This window comes from Eurytemora carolleeae, unplaced genomic scaffold (genome assembly GCF_000591075.1).
Source record: "Eurytemora carolleeae unplaced genomic scaffold, Eaff_2.0 scaffold1704, whole genome shotgun sequence".
NCBI classification, from domain to species: Eukaryota; Metazoa; Arthropoda; class Copepoda; order Calanoida; family Temoridae; genus Eurytemora; species Eurytemora carolleeae.
Window position 1 is genome coordinate 10,582 of NW_019397591.1, and position 17,390 is coordinate 27,971.

Genomic DNA, 17,390 nt, shown 5'->3' on the forward strand with positions numbered 1-17,390 from the left:
AAATTTTTAAAAGCATTTCTAAAATGCATTTATCTTGTTTCTATGCTTGGTAGTATTTTGATAGCATCAATATACTTAGAAGTGTACTGCACTAAATTAAAATAATAACTATTACCATTACAATATCATTTCTATGTTTTTTTAAAATCTTAAATCATAAACCTAAATGATGATTAAAGCTCAAACAATGTACAAATGGAATATAATTTTTCCCAAATCTTTAAATTTTGTAAATAAAAACCTCGCCATGTTAAAATACAACTCAAGAGATGAAAATCCCCGAAAGGTATTAAAATATCCGCAAGTCAGTAGTGTCGGAGTCTGGATTCAGAGATTGACCTACTCATGATCTTCCTGTGCTGTACTTTTTTGGTGATTTTTGTATCAACTAAATTCACAGTTAACAAATTCATGAAGATGAGATCAGTGCCCATAATTCTAACATTTCAATATTTCCAGTCATCTTAATTTTACCAAGCTTTTACATAAACTAATCAAATAAATTTTTTTTGTGAAATAATTATATTTTTTATTAAAATTCTATTAGATCCAGATATGATGCATTAAAAAAAATAAATCCTTTAGACTGGATATTAATTTCACATGTACTGCTCCATATTAATTTCACATGTACTGCTCCATATTAATTTCTCATGTACTGCTCCATATTAATTTCTCATGTACTGCTCCATATTAATTTCCATGTACTGCTCCATATTAAGATTACATGTATAAACTCAATAATAATTTCACATGTGTACTGCTCCATATTAATTTCACATGTACTGCTCCATATTAATTTTACATGCACTGCTTCATTTTAAGTTTACATATACTGCTCCATGTTAAGTTTACATGTACTGCTCCATATTAAGTTTACATCTACTGCTTCATATTAAGTTTACATGTACTTCTCCATTTTAAGTTTAAAAGTACTGACCCATATTGTGTTTACATGTACTGCTCTATATTAATTTTACATTTACTTCTCCATATTAAGCTAAAATATACTGCTCTGTATTAATTTTACATGTACTGCTCCATATTAAGTTTGCATGTATTGCTTCATATTAAGTTTACATGTACTTCTCCATATTAAGTGTAAAAGTTCTGAGCCATATTAAGTTTACATGTATTGCTCCATATTAAGTTTACATGTACTGCTCTTTATCAATTTTTACATTTACTTTACATATATTGCTCCATATCAAGTTTACATGTACTGTTCCATATTAAGTTTATCTACCATCTCCTTATGTAATTCCCCCTGACCATCGGTGCTCCAGATTTCATCTAATCCGGACTGGATTTTTTGGGATGGATGTTTTCTAAACCTCAAGGTCTGAGACATGGATGCATATCTGTTCTCCAGGTAGTCTATATGACCCTTATTTTTCCCAACAGGAACATGGCCTAAGACAACATCACCATGGTTCTTGGCAAACACTGATACTGTTCTAGTGATATTATTTCCATGGCGATGTATGTTATGCTCTATATAATCAGCTCCGATCAATTCTTCATGCTCTTTCATTCTGAAGTTCATGCATAGTCCAATAAGGATAATAATGATAAATGTTGATATCACCGACCATGTGATACAGACCACCACAGCCAAGGTTTGAACACCAATCAGATAGAAACCTCCACCATGAATCAATCCGTCATACTTTGTATATCCTGTCAAATTATCCCTCTTCGCAAATATACCTACAGCAAGCATTCCCCATAATCCCCCAACTCCATGGACACAGCTGGCTGATACAGGATCATCTATTCCTAACCTCTTGATAAGAGAGGATGCAAAATGAACAATGAGAGCGCCAAGTCCACCAATGATGATAGACTCTAAAATGGTAACATTTCCACATCCAGCCATCATGCTGACGAGAGCACTGATTATTCCATTCATTACTATCATTACATCCGATTTTCCTTTTTTAGTCACCATGCTGATAATGAATCCCATGGTTCCGCCAGCAAAAGAGGACATTAAGGTTGTAACTGTTGCCTTGATTGCCAGAATCCACTTAATGCCACTGATTCCAAAAGTTGCTCCAGAGTTAAAGGCAATCCAAGCCCACCATAACATCATAGTACCTATAATAGCATTGGTTGCACTGCCCATAGGAGGATCTCCTTCTATTTCCCATCTTCCTAGTCTTGGTCCTATCATCTTTGCAGCTACCAATGCCCCAAACCCTCCAATGACACATACACTAGATCCGGCTGTATCTACAACATCCATCATTTTAAGGAATCCTTTAGGTGCCCAGAGCCAGCCAGCTGGTAAACAATACACAAAAGTGTTGAAGAATGAAAATACGCAATATGCATAGAAATTTGTACGCTCCGCAATGGCACCAGACACGATAGTAGTACTTAATGATGCAAATGAGAGTTGGAAGAAGAAAGTAGCATATGTCGGTCCCATTTGCATTCCATCTGCATGTACAAAGAAGTCTCCAAAACCAAGAAAAGCAGAACTCCAGGAATTTTCTCCATAGCTCAGTCCATAACCCACTGCCCAGTAAGACAACCCACCTAGAAGTACATCCACAGCATTCTTCATCATAATGTTGGTCTCATTCTTTAACGAAGCACATCCTGATTCCAGAAGAGCGAAACCTGTTTGCATTGTCATAGTCATGAACACTGAACACATGATCCATGATGCATCATCCCACTGCCAAATAACCAGAAACTTTTCAATCTTATTCTCAGGAATGGTAGAAACATTGATGGAATATGGGTCTACATAGTCATAGTGAGCATATAGAGCTTCCAATCCCTCTTCATACTTCTTCTTGTCCTTGCCATACCCTCTTTCCTCCTCTAGATTAATCCAGTCCTCTTTAGACTCAGCATCATGTCCTCCAAGCCAGGCATTGGAGATATCTTGTTGTTCATCTGCATAAATGGTGTCGTCATAGCCTGGGAAGTTTTTATCTCCATACCAGACAGAATCATCAATTTGAGGTTTAGGATCTAGTTTTACTTCTTCTTCTGTTTTATACCTAAACAGTTAATCTTATAAAATCATGTATTACAAACTGGGTTTTATTAAGTATTTTTTTAAATCTAAACTAAAATCAAAATTTCAGGTTTTTCTTTATTAAAATTTCCATTGAAATTCGTCTCAAAAATAAAAGAATATAAAAATTGTAAGATTGAAAAGAATGAATTGATAAATATATTACCCTAAAGTTTGCTGCAGAATAAATGATACAAGAAATAGTATTATAAGAGTGTCCATTTTGCTAGCCTGAAAATACCTTACTGTGGTCGGGGGGTTCAGCGACTTGGCATAAGGGGTATATATGTTCTACAAAATTTAAATTAAGATCTTTTATTCACATTATTTTGTTGTAATTTAACTGTAAAGGGCACTAATAGTTTTCAGACAAAACATTTATAAAGAAGAAATATTAATATAAAATTAGATTTCGATTTACCCCTGTTTGGTTTATCAATTATGCATTATCAGTTTGATCTTTTAGATTGCATGATTCACGTTCAACGTCCATTTGGGAATTAATGATTAATATATCTCATGCGTCTTTTAAGTTGGATCAGAGAGGATTCAAAAGTTGTCTCTTAATTCTCATGTAAAAAAACTAAAACTTTTAAAAATTCAAAAATCCTTTAATGTAATTTATTTTGAAAAATCCTCAAATCTATCATGAAAAATGCGCAATTTATTCTATTTTCGTATTATCAGGCCTACTTTGGAAGTTAAACGGACTTTTAGAGACAAATGTTTCATCAACTAACCCCCCCCCCCCTTTATGGGATGTGTACCTACTAGGAGCACTTATTGACACAATACAACGATGTTTAGTAGACTAAAAAGCCTGAACACACTTTTTTCAGAGACACCCTGTAAAAAAACACTTATATAAAAATATTATTAGTCGCACACCAGGGTAACTTGTTTTCACCATCCTAACTGGATAAATTAAAATTTTCTCAGTTAATTGAAGTTCTTTATGTAAAGTCTAAAAAAATCTTTAGTAAAAGGGGAAATAATATCACTAATCAATTCTTAACGAACTTAAGTTTACGTCGAATTAAAACAGATTAGCATCAGAATTTCTTGAATAATGTTTGTCTATTTTTTTAGAACACTTTTTTCACCTTTGGTTTACAAAAAAAAACATTTCTTTTCAATTTTAGAGGTTTTTACTAATAACCACACGTTTATGTGCTTACTGGTCATTGTTTCTTTTTTTATTTACTTTTTCAACAAAGTAGTGAACAACTTATAAATGAAAAATCTTTCTTGATGCATAGGGTAAGGTAGAGAACGGTCACACGGCTGGTCATTCTTAAAAAGTCGATATTTTTGGTTTTAATAATTGATTTACAGATCTTAAATTTCTTTATTTAAAAAACCCTATAAAAGTTTGTAAGATCACACTTACACATCTTGAGGGCAAAATCATATGCGGGGAGGGGGTACACTCCATCTAGATTAGACCAAAATAAACCAGTTTGGATAGGGTTAAGCATATATGCCTTTTAAATCTATCTTTGATTAAAAAACAATTTAACAATTTGTGGAAAAAATTATTAAGTATTTATTCAAGATACGAAAAGATTAATAATTAAATATTAAAGATAGAAGACAGTACATAAACGAGTTGTACAATGTTGTAATTTAGTACATTGTCTTGAAAGTTACATAACAACACAGTAAGCCTGTACAACTAAGTGTACATGAGGGGGTAAGGTACATAAAAGGGAGAGCGGGGTACATAAATACATCAAGCTGCCGAATTAGCAAACATGTTTGACGAATACATAAATGTTTTTAAATAGTTTTCGATCTGTTTTAGCTGCAGTGCTTAATCTAAATTTACACGCTTAAAGGGAGTGTGTGCGTAATTTGAAGGGATCCTCCATTAAAAAAGGTAATGGCCGATTTACACCGGTGCTCTTGAAAGCTCTGTCTGATAAAGTATAATTTAGATCTTATCTTAATATCTTTAATTCTTAAATACCGTTTGTTTTAAGGTTTCAAGGGTACCGTTGTAAATCGGGCATTGGCATCTTTGCATGGAGGGTCACTTGAAATTACGCTTACAGTCCCTTTAAGTTGAAAAAGGGCGAATACAGTCTGGGGAAATTAAAGTTAGAAAAGTTCACTTAAAGGGACTGGCGATATAATTTCAAGGGACCCTCCATTGTTTCCATGCCTGATAAACACGATATCCTATACAATATCTTCTACAGATGAGAAAATAATCTCGTTTTTCTTTCTGCCAATTTCCTTTCTTGCCTCAGCTGCTAAAAACCGCCACAGGAAACATTTTGTTCCGATGGAGAAGATGTCAGGTAAATAATTTTGGACTTTTGATGTTCCGACATCGGCATGTCGGAGACTAAATGTTTGCAAAAGTAAGAAACTTCTTTTAAAAATAATGAACTTTTTCAAGTAAAAAGAACATAAATTCCTCAATCATTTTTGATTAGATAAAAATGCAAAAGCTACATTTCTGAATCAGACATTTTTTACTCTTTAGGATCACTTGAAATAACGCAGACAGTCCCTTTAAAAAGTTGGGAAAATACCGAACAGGGAATTTCAAACTGTAAGTTTCAGTAATTAAATCATTTCATTTTTTCATAAAGCTATTTGATAGGGGGGATTGTGTTGATACTTCAGGAAGGGGGGGAAAATTTGTACTAAGTAGAAAAGTACATACAAGACAACTATATCAATACGACAATACAAGTGAAAAATATATTATTTATAAAAAATGTTTTGAAAGCTTTTCATGATCCGTTTTCTTTATGATAAATGTTTAGTGTCGGATAACCGGTATATTCAGGTTGTACAGTGTACATAAATATGTACTGCATAATACGCACTTGGGTAACATCTCATTCGTAATTTTGAACGTTTTGATCGAAAATGAAAAGAATGTTAGGGATTTCTAACAAATTGTTTTATCCTTAACATTACAATATAAATTTAAGACAAAACGTTCGATTTTATGAAATATTTGTGTTACCTCAGCGCAAAAGAATATTTCATTAAGTTACTTAAAAATTGTCTCCAAATTAACTTACAAGTATACATTTTTTTGTAATCTTGAAATAAAATTATTTTTAAATTAGGAGAGATGTTAACACTTTTTTTGAGCGAATTTCACCGGGTTTGAGAAAACATTTTTTGGCACAAATATTTGCATAATAATTAATAATATAATTTTGATTAGTTTTGTTTTGATCATACATCTGATAAATTAGGAATGCCCTACAAAAAGGAGCATTTACATAATATTTGAAAATAATAAGATATTCTTGTTATTTTGATGAAAAGTGGAGAAATATTAAAATTGTACATAATGTTACATGTTTTGCATTGCGAAATTATTGAGTAGTTGCATCTTTTGATTAGGTTGTGGAATTCATTTTATTTATAAACAATGATATGTTTCCCCCTTTATAAATGGGGTTGAACAGTGTACAGTACAGTACAGTACAGTACAGTACAGTACAGGGATTAAGCTCAGTTTTACACTAGAGGTTGCGGGAAGAAATTAACTAAATATCTAAATATCTAAATATCTAAATATCTAAATATCTAAATATCTAAATATCTAAATATCTAAATATCCGGCAAGATTGAGAACTTTCAGATCGTTTAAGAACAAAGTACATAGTTCAAACAAAAGATGAATTAAATATCTGGAAATTGTCTCTTTAAGGAATAAATATCTGGTTTAGAATTGGCAGATGATTTGCGAATGGCACTGTACATGTTGTTGCAGAATAATACTTGAGTATTTGCATTGAAGTTTGGCACACGTTTTTGCATTTATGGCACATGGAGTAGATCATGTGGTTAGATAATATAGAACATTTAGAGGTCATACTGACTACAACAGCATAGGAGGTCACATAGCTTTGGGGGTCAGGGAGGTCACACAGATTCGGGTCAATGGAGGTTTCAAAATTTCAGGGTCTTCGGGGCACGGGAGGTCAAGGTACTTGAGGGAGGGGGATTGAAGGTAACTTAGGGGCAAAGGAGGTCACAGCATATGGAATCATATAATAACACTGTATAAAGCCTGATTTCTGAGACGTGATAGTAGAAATATTGACTGCTCTAAAGGAGGTCATAAAATTAGGGAAAAAGATGTTACAACTAGGCGGGGAAGAAGGAAGGTCACAAAACCAGATAAATGTCACATGACGGCACTAAACAAGGTCACGTGACTTGCTACGTGAAAGACCTATTTCTTGAGAGGAGCTCCATGATGAGTAACATGGTGACGCCGGAGATACCATTTATTTTTCACTTTTTTGTTACAGATCTCACACTGCATCTCACGGCCCACTGTGTGCATGTTCAAGATATGCTAAAATATATATAATTATTACAACAATAATAATATTAATAATAATAATAATAATAGTGACCCACAGTGTGCATGTTCAAAATATGCTGAAATATAAATGACAATTACAACAGTAATAATGATAATTACTAAATGTACATAATGTTGATAATAACGATAATAACGATGATAATGATCCAAAGTGTGTATATCTAGATATGCTAAAAATATTGATCACAAAAAAATGATATTAATGATATATGATAACAATTCCAACAATAAAAATTAAAAAATGACAAAAAAACTTTAAAAAAGGATCAATGTTATTAATAACAAATCCTTGTTACAACACTGAAAATAATACCTTTTTCAAATTCAACTTATTATAGAACATTCTGTTGTAGTACTGAACCCAATACCTGTTTCAAGTTGAACTTATTACTAAACACAGTTAAGAGTACTGAACACAATACCTTTTTCAAGTTGAACTTTTTACTGTACATTCTGTTACAGTACTGAACACATTACCTGTTTCAAGTTGAACTTATTACTGAACATTCTGTTACAGTATTGACACATCCTAGGCTGTCTGGACTTCCATGATGGGCCCAGTAAAGCTGCCATCTGTTCTGGACCTAAAAAAATCTTATTAAAACGAGTTTTTTTTTTACGTTTATGTTTGGATGTACTATGTCCCTAGTATAGTCTTGCATGTGCAATCATATCCCAAGTAAAGTAAACAGGTGCAAATAAATTATTATCGAGTGCATAACATATATCCAAATTTAGTTTTACGCGTGCGATTATATCCTATATTTGGTTTTGCATGTGCGAATATATCCTATGCATGGCATATGTAAATATGTCAATATGTCCTTTAAAACGTGGAAATATATTCTGGGACTAGTTTAATGCATGCAAATGCATCTTGCGTTTAGTTTTGCATATGCAAACATATTCTTCGTATAGTTATGCATGTGCAAATATATTCCTGCGTTTAGTTTTGCATGTGCAAATATATTCCTGCGTTTAGTTTTGCGTGTGCAAATATTTTGCGTATAGTTTTGCATGTGCAAATATATTCTGCGTATAGCTTTGCATGTGCAAATATATTTTGCGTATAGTTTTGCATGGGCAAAAATATTCTGCGTATACTTATGCATGTGCAAATATATTCTGCGTATAGTTTTGCATCTGCAAATATATTCTACGTATAGTTTTGCATGTGCAAATTTATTCTGCGTAAAGTTTTGGACGTTCAAATACGTCCTGCGTAAAGTTTGACATGTTCAAATATATACGAACTCTGTTTGCAAAACCATACTTGAAAATTTTAACAAAAATTTTGCGCTTTCAGTAAAAAAAAACCAAATATATAAAAAATAATCTATTGAATACTAATTACCTAGAAGAGCTGCCATTTGTTCCGCTGCACCCCCCTCCTACAAATATTATAGAATTAAAGGTTTTGTTCACATATCTTAAAGTTCGAACCTACTGGATACAATATTGAAATTAAGGGTGAAACTATTTAGCAATTTTTTTAAAATGCTCAAATCTGAAGTTTTCTAACATACATTAAAAAAAAGATTTGACATTTTCTCTTTCATAATTTTCAAACACTCGTTCAGATTTTTACTTTTTATGATGTAAGCAGAGGCGTATTCAGAGGGGGGCTATTGGGGCTAGCCCCCCCCCCTGGACAAGTGAAATCTATTGATTTCAGGGGGTTTTCAGGCCCCAGCGGGTGCTGAGCCCCCCCCCCCTGAAAAGAAAAAAATTTAAGCCCTCCCTGGACAAATTCTTGAATACGGCCTTGGATGTAAGAAGGAAAAAATGTCGTCTAAATAAATTAAGTTGGGTTTAAAATATCCGTCTTGAAACACTTAGTTCAGAAACGTTAAAATTTGAAAAATAATACCGACTTTTTGGAAAAATATTAGACAGAGTTCCGAAAAAACTTGCTTTAAGCCTTAATAAAACAATTGTTGAAAAATCAAAGAACGGACAAATGGATGGTATTTAGTGGTTCAAGGCCCATCTTCAGATACCCATATTAACATCTTTAAAAAACCATAAAAAATCGACATTACCTTATGATCTCAGTTTTTTAAATTGTTTATTACTAAATTAGTTTTGATTTTTTCAATGTTTTTCTTTTACAAATGTTGCTTCAAATTAGCTACTGTATGATATTTAGCTGGTGCAGGAAGAATTCGACATTTTTTATATAATAGTTTCACCCTTATAGAAATAAAGAGATTAACAGTAGCATAACCCTTTTCCAAACTTATGATCATTCCCGACAAGATTTCCTACCATTAAACTCAGCTGTGAGGGCGAGGCGTTCAGGAATTGAGCAGGAAGCAGTTGAAAGGCTTGGGATACAAGAGAACTAAAATAAACATCATTAAATAATAGTTAGAGATGAAAGAATTAATAAAAAGGGAGGGGGCTCCGGGACCCGGGTGTATATATTTAGGAATTACACCCCCCCCCCATTAATATATAAACATTATTTCAAGGGGACCCAGAGGGGGGGGGGGGTGAAAAATAATTTTAGCAGAAATTGAATTCTTGCCTCCGACTTTTAAATTTCTAATCTTTGCAACATGATTTCAAAAAACATTTGAGATATAAAACTCTCATAGTTTAAAATATCAAATGGCAAAGATATGAAGATATTCCTTCTTTTTTAACTAAATTTTTCTCAATCATATTTTTACCGAATTTTCCATTTCTCACTATCCTCCAATTACAATAAATATTGTGTTTTGTAAACATGAATAATTAAAGAGTGTTGATTAATTATCTGAATCCCAAAACTCCGTCTTAGTTTGTGAAAATTAACATTTTTATCCAACCTATTCAACTTAAAAATCTAGATATGATAAATTATGTCTTTTTTTCAGTATTTAAACCGCCTTAAAAGCAGCAGAAACATCCAGGCTAATGCACAATTGTTAACATACCATACCTAGTGACTGGTATAGAGGAGTTGTATAATCCTCCTTTATTCAGACTCAGATCCAGGCTTCCATTCACATCCTTAATACAATACAATCAATCAATCAACATTTCAATCAATCAATCAATCAATCGAATTTATTATTTAAAATCTATCAGCAAATGTATAAATATAAAATCAATTAATTAATCAGTACTAATCAGTGAATCAATTTACCAATCAATCAATCGATGCTTCAATTAATCTATCATCAAATGTATTAATATAAAATGAATGAATCAATATACCAATCAATGAATCAATCAATGAATTAATCAATCAAACATCACTCATTTTTATTCTTTCACTCGTACACCATTCAATTTTTCATAGATCAACCGTCCATGTTTCATTGATTCATTGATTCATCGAATCATTTATTCATCCATCTAACCATCATTTAATTATTCATCGATCAATCATCCATTTTTCACCCTTACTTAATCACAAATTCATTAACAACTATCCATCGCTTGATCAATCACCAATAAACTGTAGATCAATCACAACATTTAAACTATAGATCAATCACCAATAAACTATCGATCAATCACCAATAAACTATAGATCAATCACCAATAAACTATAGATCAACACCAATAAACTATAGATCAATCACAACATTTAAAAGAAACTTTGTCAAAATGAAGATTTTAGCGGGAATACAAACCTGTTTTGTAGATTTCTGCTGAGAGTAGAGTTGAGAGAAGGCTTTTTGAGTTGAAAGATTAATTGCTGAGCTTCCATCCTCACCCTCTTCATCCTCCCCACCCTCGTCATCCTCCTCCTTCATCCTCATCCCCTCCTCTTTAGATCCATTCCTCCCCTCCTCATCATCCTCCTCATCCTTCATCCCGTTCAGTCCGTTGTAGTTATGCGCCAACATTCTACAAGTCATTCCACTAAACAGATTTGAAGATAGAAAAATCACTTGACAACATAAATGAAAGATTAGATGAAAAAGGAAGAATGAATTAGATAAAAAATGTAAGGAAGGATGAATAAATAAGCGTGAAAGAATGAAAGAATGAATAAATACACTGAACTGATATTAGGATAGAAAAAATCATCAAAGAACATAAATGAATGATTAGATGAAAAAGAAAGAATGAATAAATTGATGAATTAGATTTTAGATAAAAATGTAAGGAAGGATGAATAAATAAATGTGAAAGAATGAATGAATGTATAAATACACTGAACTGATATTAGGATAGAAAAAATCGAAGAACATAAATGAATTATTATATTAACATGAAAGAACAATAAATAGATTGATGAATTAGATAAATGATACAAGAAAGAATGAATGAATAAACAAATAGATGATTAAATGGATAATTGAATGACAGTATGAAAGGATGAAAGGATAAATGAATAAATGAATGAACCTATATTCTCAAACTGTTAGTGCTAAACTAAGTAAGCTCTGAATGAATGAGTGAATAAATGATTGAATAAAAGGATAAAAGGAAAGATGACTGGATGAATGAATGAATAAATGAATGAACCTATATTCTCTAGCTGTTAGTGCTAGACTAAGTAAGCTCTGATTCTCCTTCTCTGTCTCTGCTCCTTCATCCCCGGAACTAAATAATCAAATCATCTATATATATATACTAAATAATCAAATCATCTATATATATATAGATATAAATAAATATTTAGATAATTAATAACTATACAATACATTTATAAGTAGTAATCTATGTTTGTCTGTTTGTATGTCTGATCATAACTCATGAACCCCAGGACTGAATAACTAAATCATCTTTATATATAAAATAGTAATCTCTGTTTGTTTGTATGTTAGATCATAACTAATGAAATTTGCCTAAGGAGAACCACAAGAAAGTTCTTTACTTGTTTTTTAAAATTGATTTAAAGTTGATCTCCAATTTTTCTTGTACATATAAATGACGAAGGGACTTGGACTAGAACCGACCTAATAAACTACTACTCATGTTTCGCGCAGATAATTTTAAACCTAGGAGTTGATTCAGTTTGATCTCAACGGTACTTAACAAGTTAAACTAACCGTCACTAGTTTAGAAATTTTTTCTCCTTTAAAAATTCTAAACTTGCAAATCAATCCTCAAATTCCGAAATCCCCCCCCACCCCCTCCTCCTCCTCGTGAAGATAGAAGGAAGGAAGGGGGGGGGGTATAACCACCTCATTGATATACCTGTGATGTACAGGAGAGGGTTGAAAGGAACCCAGTTTCCTTGGAGCAGTCTTCCTTCGCTTGGAGTTTGATATACGTCCTGCTGTACTCACAGCTGCAGCAGTTGCTCCAGGGGCTTCAGCAGCTGCTGCTGTAACAGCAGCAGCTGTCATAGGTTCAAGTTTAACAGCTGACTCTGTTGCAGCGCTTGCCAACAGACTTAGATCTCCTGATTAGTATATTGATTTTATAAAAACAATCGATCAACCTATAAATCAATCAACCCTATCAAACTACTATCTATGAAGCATTCAACCAACCAATCAATTAATCAACTAATCTATCAATCAACCAATCAATTAATCCCTCTTCTGACCTGCAGGGTGTAGAAGAGGTCCAGGAGAAGGGTGAAGAAGAGGGCCTGGAAGATGGAGAGATGGAACTTGTACTTCAGGAGTCATCACTTCGTCCTATAAAGGGATTGCTACGATTTTAAAGAATATAGACCTCTCAATTTCAGTGTCCCGTCAAAATACCCTTATAGGCTTTCATCGACTCAATGTTTTTAATACATATTTTTGATTAAAATTTGGAGTAGTACGAAAAACAAAGTTCTGTTGTTTTATCTGCATGTTATGAACTATGTAATCTATGATCAAAGTGTTCTCTTTCAACACGTAATAATATTCTTATTTTGTACTGTATGAATTAAGTACTCTATGAACCCTACCAGAGTCTCTGAAGTTTGAAAACAGTCCACAATACCCTTTATCTTCAGAGCTTCAGCTGTTTTTAAGAAGATCTAAAATAAAAAATAATTAAAAAAGATATATTAAAAACTTGTCTGAAAAAAACAAACATATTTTTTTCACCATTTACTAAATTTGATCTAAAATTCACAACAGGGTATTCGAATTTGTACATGTTGTCATTTAACTTTCTGGATGATTACATGATCCCTACCTGGAGACTAGTCATGATCCCTACCTGGAGACTAGTCATGATCCCTACCTGGAGACTAATCATGATCCCTACCTGGAGACTAATCATGATCCCTACCTGGTGACTAGTCATGATCCCTACCTGGAGACTAGTCATGATCCCTACATGGAGAATAGTCATGATCCCTACATGGAGACTAGTCATGATCCCTACATGGACACTAGTCATGATCCCTACCTGGAGACTAGTATGGGGTACAGAGACGGTTCCATGGTACATATAAGTCATGATCGCCTCCAGGACGTCCAGCTGTATATCGTTCAGGATAAGGACCGGGTGCCGACATGGGTTCTCCTAAATATTCGTATATTATCTAGAAGGGGAAGTTCTTTGTGCAACTCCAGATTTTTGTGGCAAACTAACTTTAATTTCAAAAGTTTAAAATGAGGAGTGTCTTGAATACAGTAGTAACCAGAAAAAAATGATTGATGAAATAAAAAAATTCTGTAAAATTTAAATTTGAAAGAATAAAAATGAAAAAATTCCAAAACTTTTTGATAACATTGCACTCTCTTACAATAAAACAATCTTTTTTGTAAGAAATAAATTTGTCGGAAAAAAAATCCAAGATTTTTCAATTTTCCACAATTTTTTTTCGATTGACACTTGACAGGGTTTTAATTACCATCGAAGTAAGACATATTTTATATTTGTTTTTCTTACAATTATTTTATTTCCACTTTTATGTTGTTAGTAATTCATTGGTTTAATAAATTACTTAGCAAGTTTTTTCAAAAGAGTGATTTTTTTTAATAAAAAAGTTTCTTTTTTTACAATGAAAATTAAAGTAAAACACTGTTTTAGGTTTGTTTTCCTCCCCCCAATTTTTTTTATTAAATAAATGTTTTTCATAATCTGTATTCATTAGTGGAAAAACTCCGTTTTCTTGTGACTGTATTGTGGATATCAAGATCAATGGTTGATCTAGATCTTTTGTTAATCTGCAGATTAATTTAATTCTTTGTCGATATCCCGCATGGTAATGGTACCCAGTCAGGGGTTGATGGAAGCTTTGATTAGAGAAAGATAACTAAAAAGGAGATCTGGATTTTTTAGATACCGTTGATCCACAAATTAAAAGTGCCAACAATGTATATTGAGATCTATGGATCAGGATTAAGAGTATCCAACTCAAAAGTTCCCAGCTCTGCCAGAAAAATTTATACAGTCTTTTAATAGTACGTGTTTCCGGCGGCCTTGTATTATTAACCTTTCCCACATTCCAGAATATATTTTTTGTATGTTTTAACATTTATTTACATATATTCGTAATGTTGTAGTTAATTATTTTCTCGTTAATAAAAGTGTTAAGAAGAATAATTTACCTTGAGTATCTTCCTGAAGTACGGACTACTAGCAGATAAAATCAACTTGTGGCCCTGAATATAATAACTTTATAATCATACCGAAGAGGAGCGTAAAGAGTAAGACTTCAGAAACTACTATATGGAATTAATACTGTCTGTTTTCCTAGATTTATGGTTCCTGTGCCTGTAAACTTATGTTTTTCTTTCCTACATCTTTAAATAAGCCATTAAACGACTATTTTTTAAGGCAGAAGACTTCATTTACTCTTAAAATTGTCATATTTAATTAGTTTCTGCTTTCAAGTCGTCTCTACAGTCTCATCCTTCTAGGTAAGGAATCATAAGGAAGTGAAATCTGCAAGAGACCCCATTGTGGGCCCCCCAGACCGCCCAGGCAGCAGGGTGCACTGCCCTGCCCCTGTTCTAACTAGACCTTTAAATCCCCATCTTCTAGTCCAAATCTAGAAAAATAACCCTGTATATACACAGGAATTTCTCAAAGACGGGAATTGAAAGGACTCTTCAGGATTTAGCTAGTTTAGATGCAGAGATGGGGATATTATTTTCGATGATCTGGGGGGAAAAATAAATTAAATATTGGACAGCAAAAGAAAAGTTTTTCATTCTTCTCTGCAATTTCTAACCAAAAATTTATCTTTTTCTTCCTTAAAATCATTTATTTTCCTAAATTTAGCGAATAAAACTATGGATTTATATTTCAAGAAAATAAACACCCCTGTAATGTTAGAATATATTTAATGATCTGTCAATTATGATTCTTATTCAAATTTAACAATGAAGAATTATAAAATCAATACATTTGAGATTACACCCCCCCCCCCGCGAGAACTTTTATCTATGTATTTAAACTGTTGGTAAAAAATGCATGCACTATATAATGCCTCTAAAGCTAATAAAACATGAATCTTTAAGTTAATTCAAAATCCAGTTTTTTAATTCTACTATCCAAATAAATGGATAGTGGCCCTGATTTATCCTTTATGAAGTTTTAGAAGATAATATTATGAAATAATTCATTTAATGAGTTTTTCTTTATCATACCTGAAGAGTTTTCCCCTCGCAGGAGAGAGTTACATCGACAAACTCTTCATCAGATTTCAGATCTTCCAACGCGGTCAGAATATTCGAGTGAAAGCCTAGATAATAAACATTAAAAGGACTCTAAAGTAATTTCTTGTGCAACGGCATCAGTCAGACATTTATCTGAGCTACACCGAAGTATCTATGAATATTTTTCGGGCCTGTCCTAGAGAACAATTTAAGACACCACCCCTCCTCCTATCAATTTTGTACATAATCCACAATTTAGTCATTTTTCATTTAAATTAAAAAAAAATTTGTTGCATTATTTAAGGGTTAGGCTAGATCGACAATTTCTGGGCCGATCGCTGCGGATAAGAAACGCCGCGGCTAGGCGTCACATGTCTAACTTTGTCTAAAATCGTTCTCTTGGAAATTACCGATTTTACTATGAACAATGTCTTGAAATCTACCATATTCCACCTTAAACTCTTAATATTGGAGTGGACGGGGTCTTTAATTAGTAACTATTTATTGGATTAGGTTAGACAATTTCATGGCCGAGCTCTGCGACAAAGCCAAGCTCTGGGGGCCGAGCGCCACGTCCAAGAAGGCCAGGGGGCCATGCGCTCCGGCCACATGTCATACTAAATCTATGTGAATTGTGTAACATATGAGATGCATTGAAGTACAATATATTGATAGGGAAGAAGAGGAGGGGAAAGGCATACATTAGGAGTTTCCAAAGCAAATTAAAACTGTAAACCGAGTTAAACATGAAAATAAAAAAGAGGGAGAATTTCCAAAGTTTTAAATCTCAATAAGAACATATTGGGTCTGTGGTAATTTCCTAGAGAGCGATCGTTCAATTTTTGGACCCCCCCCCCCCTCCTATCAATTTTGTATATGACCACCTGTTTATCACCAACATTATCATTATTTATTATTTCAGGATTAGGTTAGGTTAAGACAATTTCTGGCCCGAACCACATGACCGATGATAACCATGTACAAAATTGATAGGAGGGGGGGGGGGTCCAAAATTCGTTCTCTAGAAAGTTGCCAACATATTTTTAATTATGTAAATAATATTAATTAATTTCCTAGAGAACGTTTTTTGGACCCTCCCCCCCATATATCAAAAATCGTATACTAGGACGGACCCTACTATTTACCTTTCCAACGAACACAGTAGTGATTTTCAGTCATGTTGTCTTTGTCCTTGTTTGCAGCTCATGGGTGTCCCCTCCTGTCCTAGATTCTCTAAATTTATTTTTTTAACTTTTGATTCGACGTTTTCTATCGTATATTCTTGTTTGTGCAGGTCCCAGGGTGTTCTATATTTACAAAAGAATAAGATTTCTATGTTCGCATGTTACACTGCCATTGTTTATGCGTCTAATGGGCAACCCCAACATTCAGCTGCTGCCTCATTGTAGAATCCGAGTCTGTAATTGGTCTAAACAGAATCTACTCAACGCTGATTGGTCAGAAATAATTTCAGCCTTGACTCTGATTG

The 17,390-nt window shown here is 33.2% G+C and overlaps 2 protein-coding genes across 2 annotated transcripts; both read right to left on the reverse strand.

Moving 5' to 3' along the window:
* Positions 1 to 255: 255 nt before the first annotated feature.
* On the reverse strand, positions 256 to 4,032 carry LOC111715055 (putative ammonium transporter 2). Its single transcript, XM_023490297.1, has 2 exons — positions 3,201 to 4,032; positions 256 to 3,017 (listed from the first exon to the last, which is right to left on the reverse strand). The coding sequence occupies exons 1-2, from the start codon at positions 3,254 to 3,256 to the stop codon at positions 1,214 to 1,216; spliced, it is 1,860 nt and encodes a 619-aa protein (XP_023346065.1). The 5' UTR covers positions 3,257 to 4,032; the 3' UTR covers positions 256 to 1,213.
* A 2,370-nt stretch (positions 4,033 to 6,402) lies between these two features.
* On the reverse strand, positions 6,403 to 17,292 carry LOC111715058 (broad-complex core protein isoforms 1/2/3/4/5). The gene is made up of 14 exons (XM_023490300.1): positions 17,047 to 17,292; positions 15,893 to 15,987; positions 14,849 to 14,902; positions 13,701 to 13,817; positions 13,252 to 13,323; positions 12,898 to 12,991; positions 12,543 to 12,750; positions 11,868 to 11,945; positions 11,027 to 11,258; positions 10,327 to 10,397; positions 9,669 to 9,744; positions 8,755 to 8,791; positions 7,878 to 7,984; positions 6,403 to 7,370 (listed from the first exon to the last, which is right to left on the reverse strand). The coding sequence occupies exons 1-14, from the start codon at positions 17,078 to 17,080 to the stop codon at positions 7,245 to 7,247; spliced, it is 1,401 nt and encodes a 466-aa protein (XP_023346068.1). The 5' UTR covers positions 17,081 to 17,292; the 3' UTR covers positions 6,403 to 7,244.
* Between the last annotated feature and the right edge of the window lie 98 nt (positions 17,293 to 17,390).

What these genes read in the sequence shown, in the direction of transcription:
- LOC111715055 (XM_023490297.1), bottom strand. Translation starts at nt 3,256, where the DNA reads ATGGACACTCTTATAATACTATTTCTTGTATCATTTATTCTGCAGCAA. An exon ending in ATTCTGCAGCAAACTTTAGG is followed by an intron (nt 3,018 to 3,200) that starts GTAATATATTTA and finishes TTAACTGTTTAG; the next exon opens with GTATAAAACAGAAGAAGAAG.
- LOC111715058 (XM_023490300.1), bottom strand. Translation starts at nt 17,080, where the DNA reads ATGACTGAAAATCACTACTGTGTTCGTTGGAAAG. An exon ending in TTCAAACTTCAGAGACTCTG is followed by an intron (nt 12,992 to 13,251) that starts GTAGGGTTCATA and finishes ATCCCTTTATAG; the next exon opens with GACGAAGTGATGACTCCTGA. An exon ending in CTAACAGCTAGAGAATATAG is followed by an intron (nt 11,259 to 11,867) that starts GTTCATTCATTT and finishes AAATCTGTTTAG; the next exon opens with TGGAATGACTTGTAGAATGT.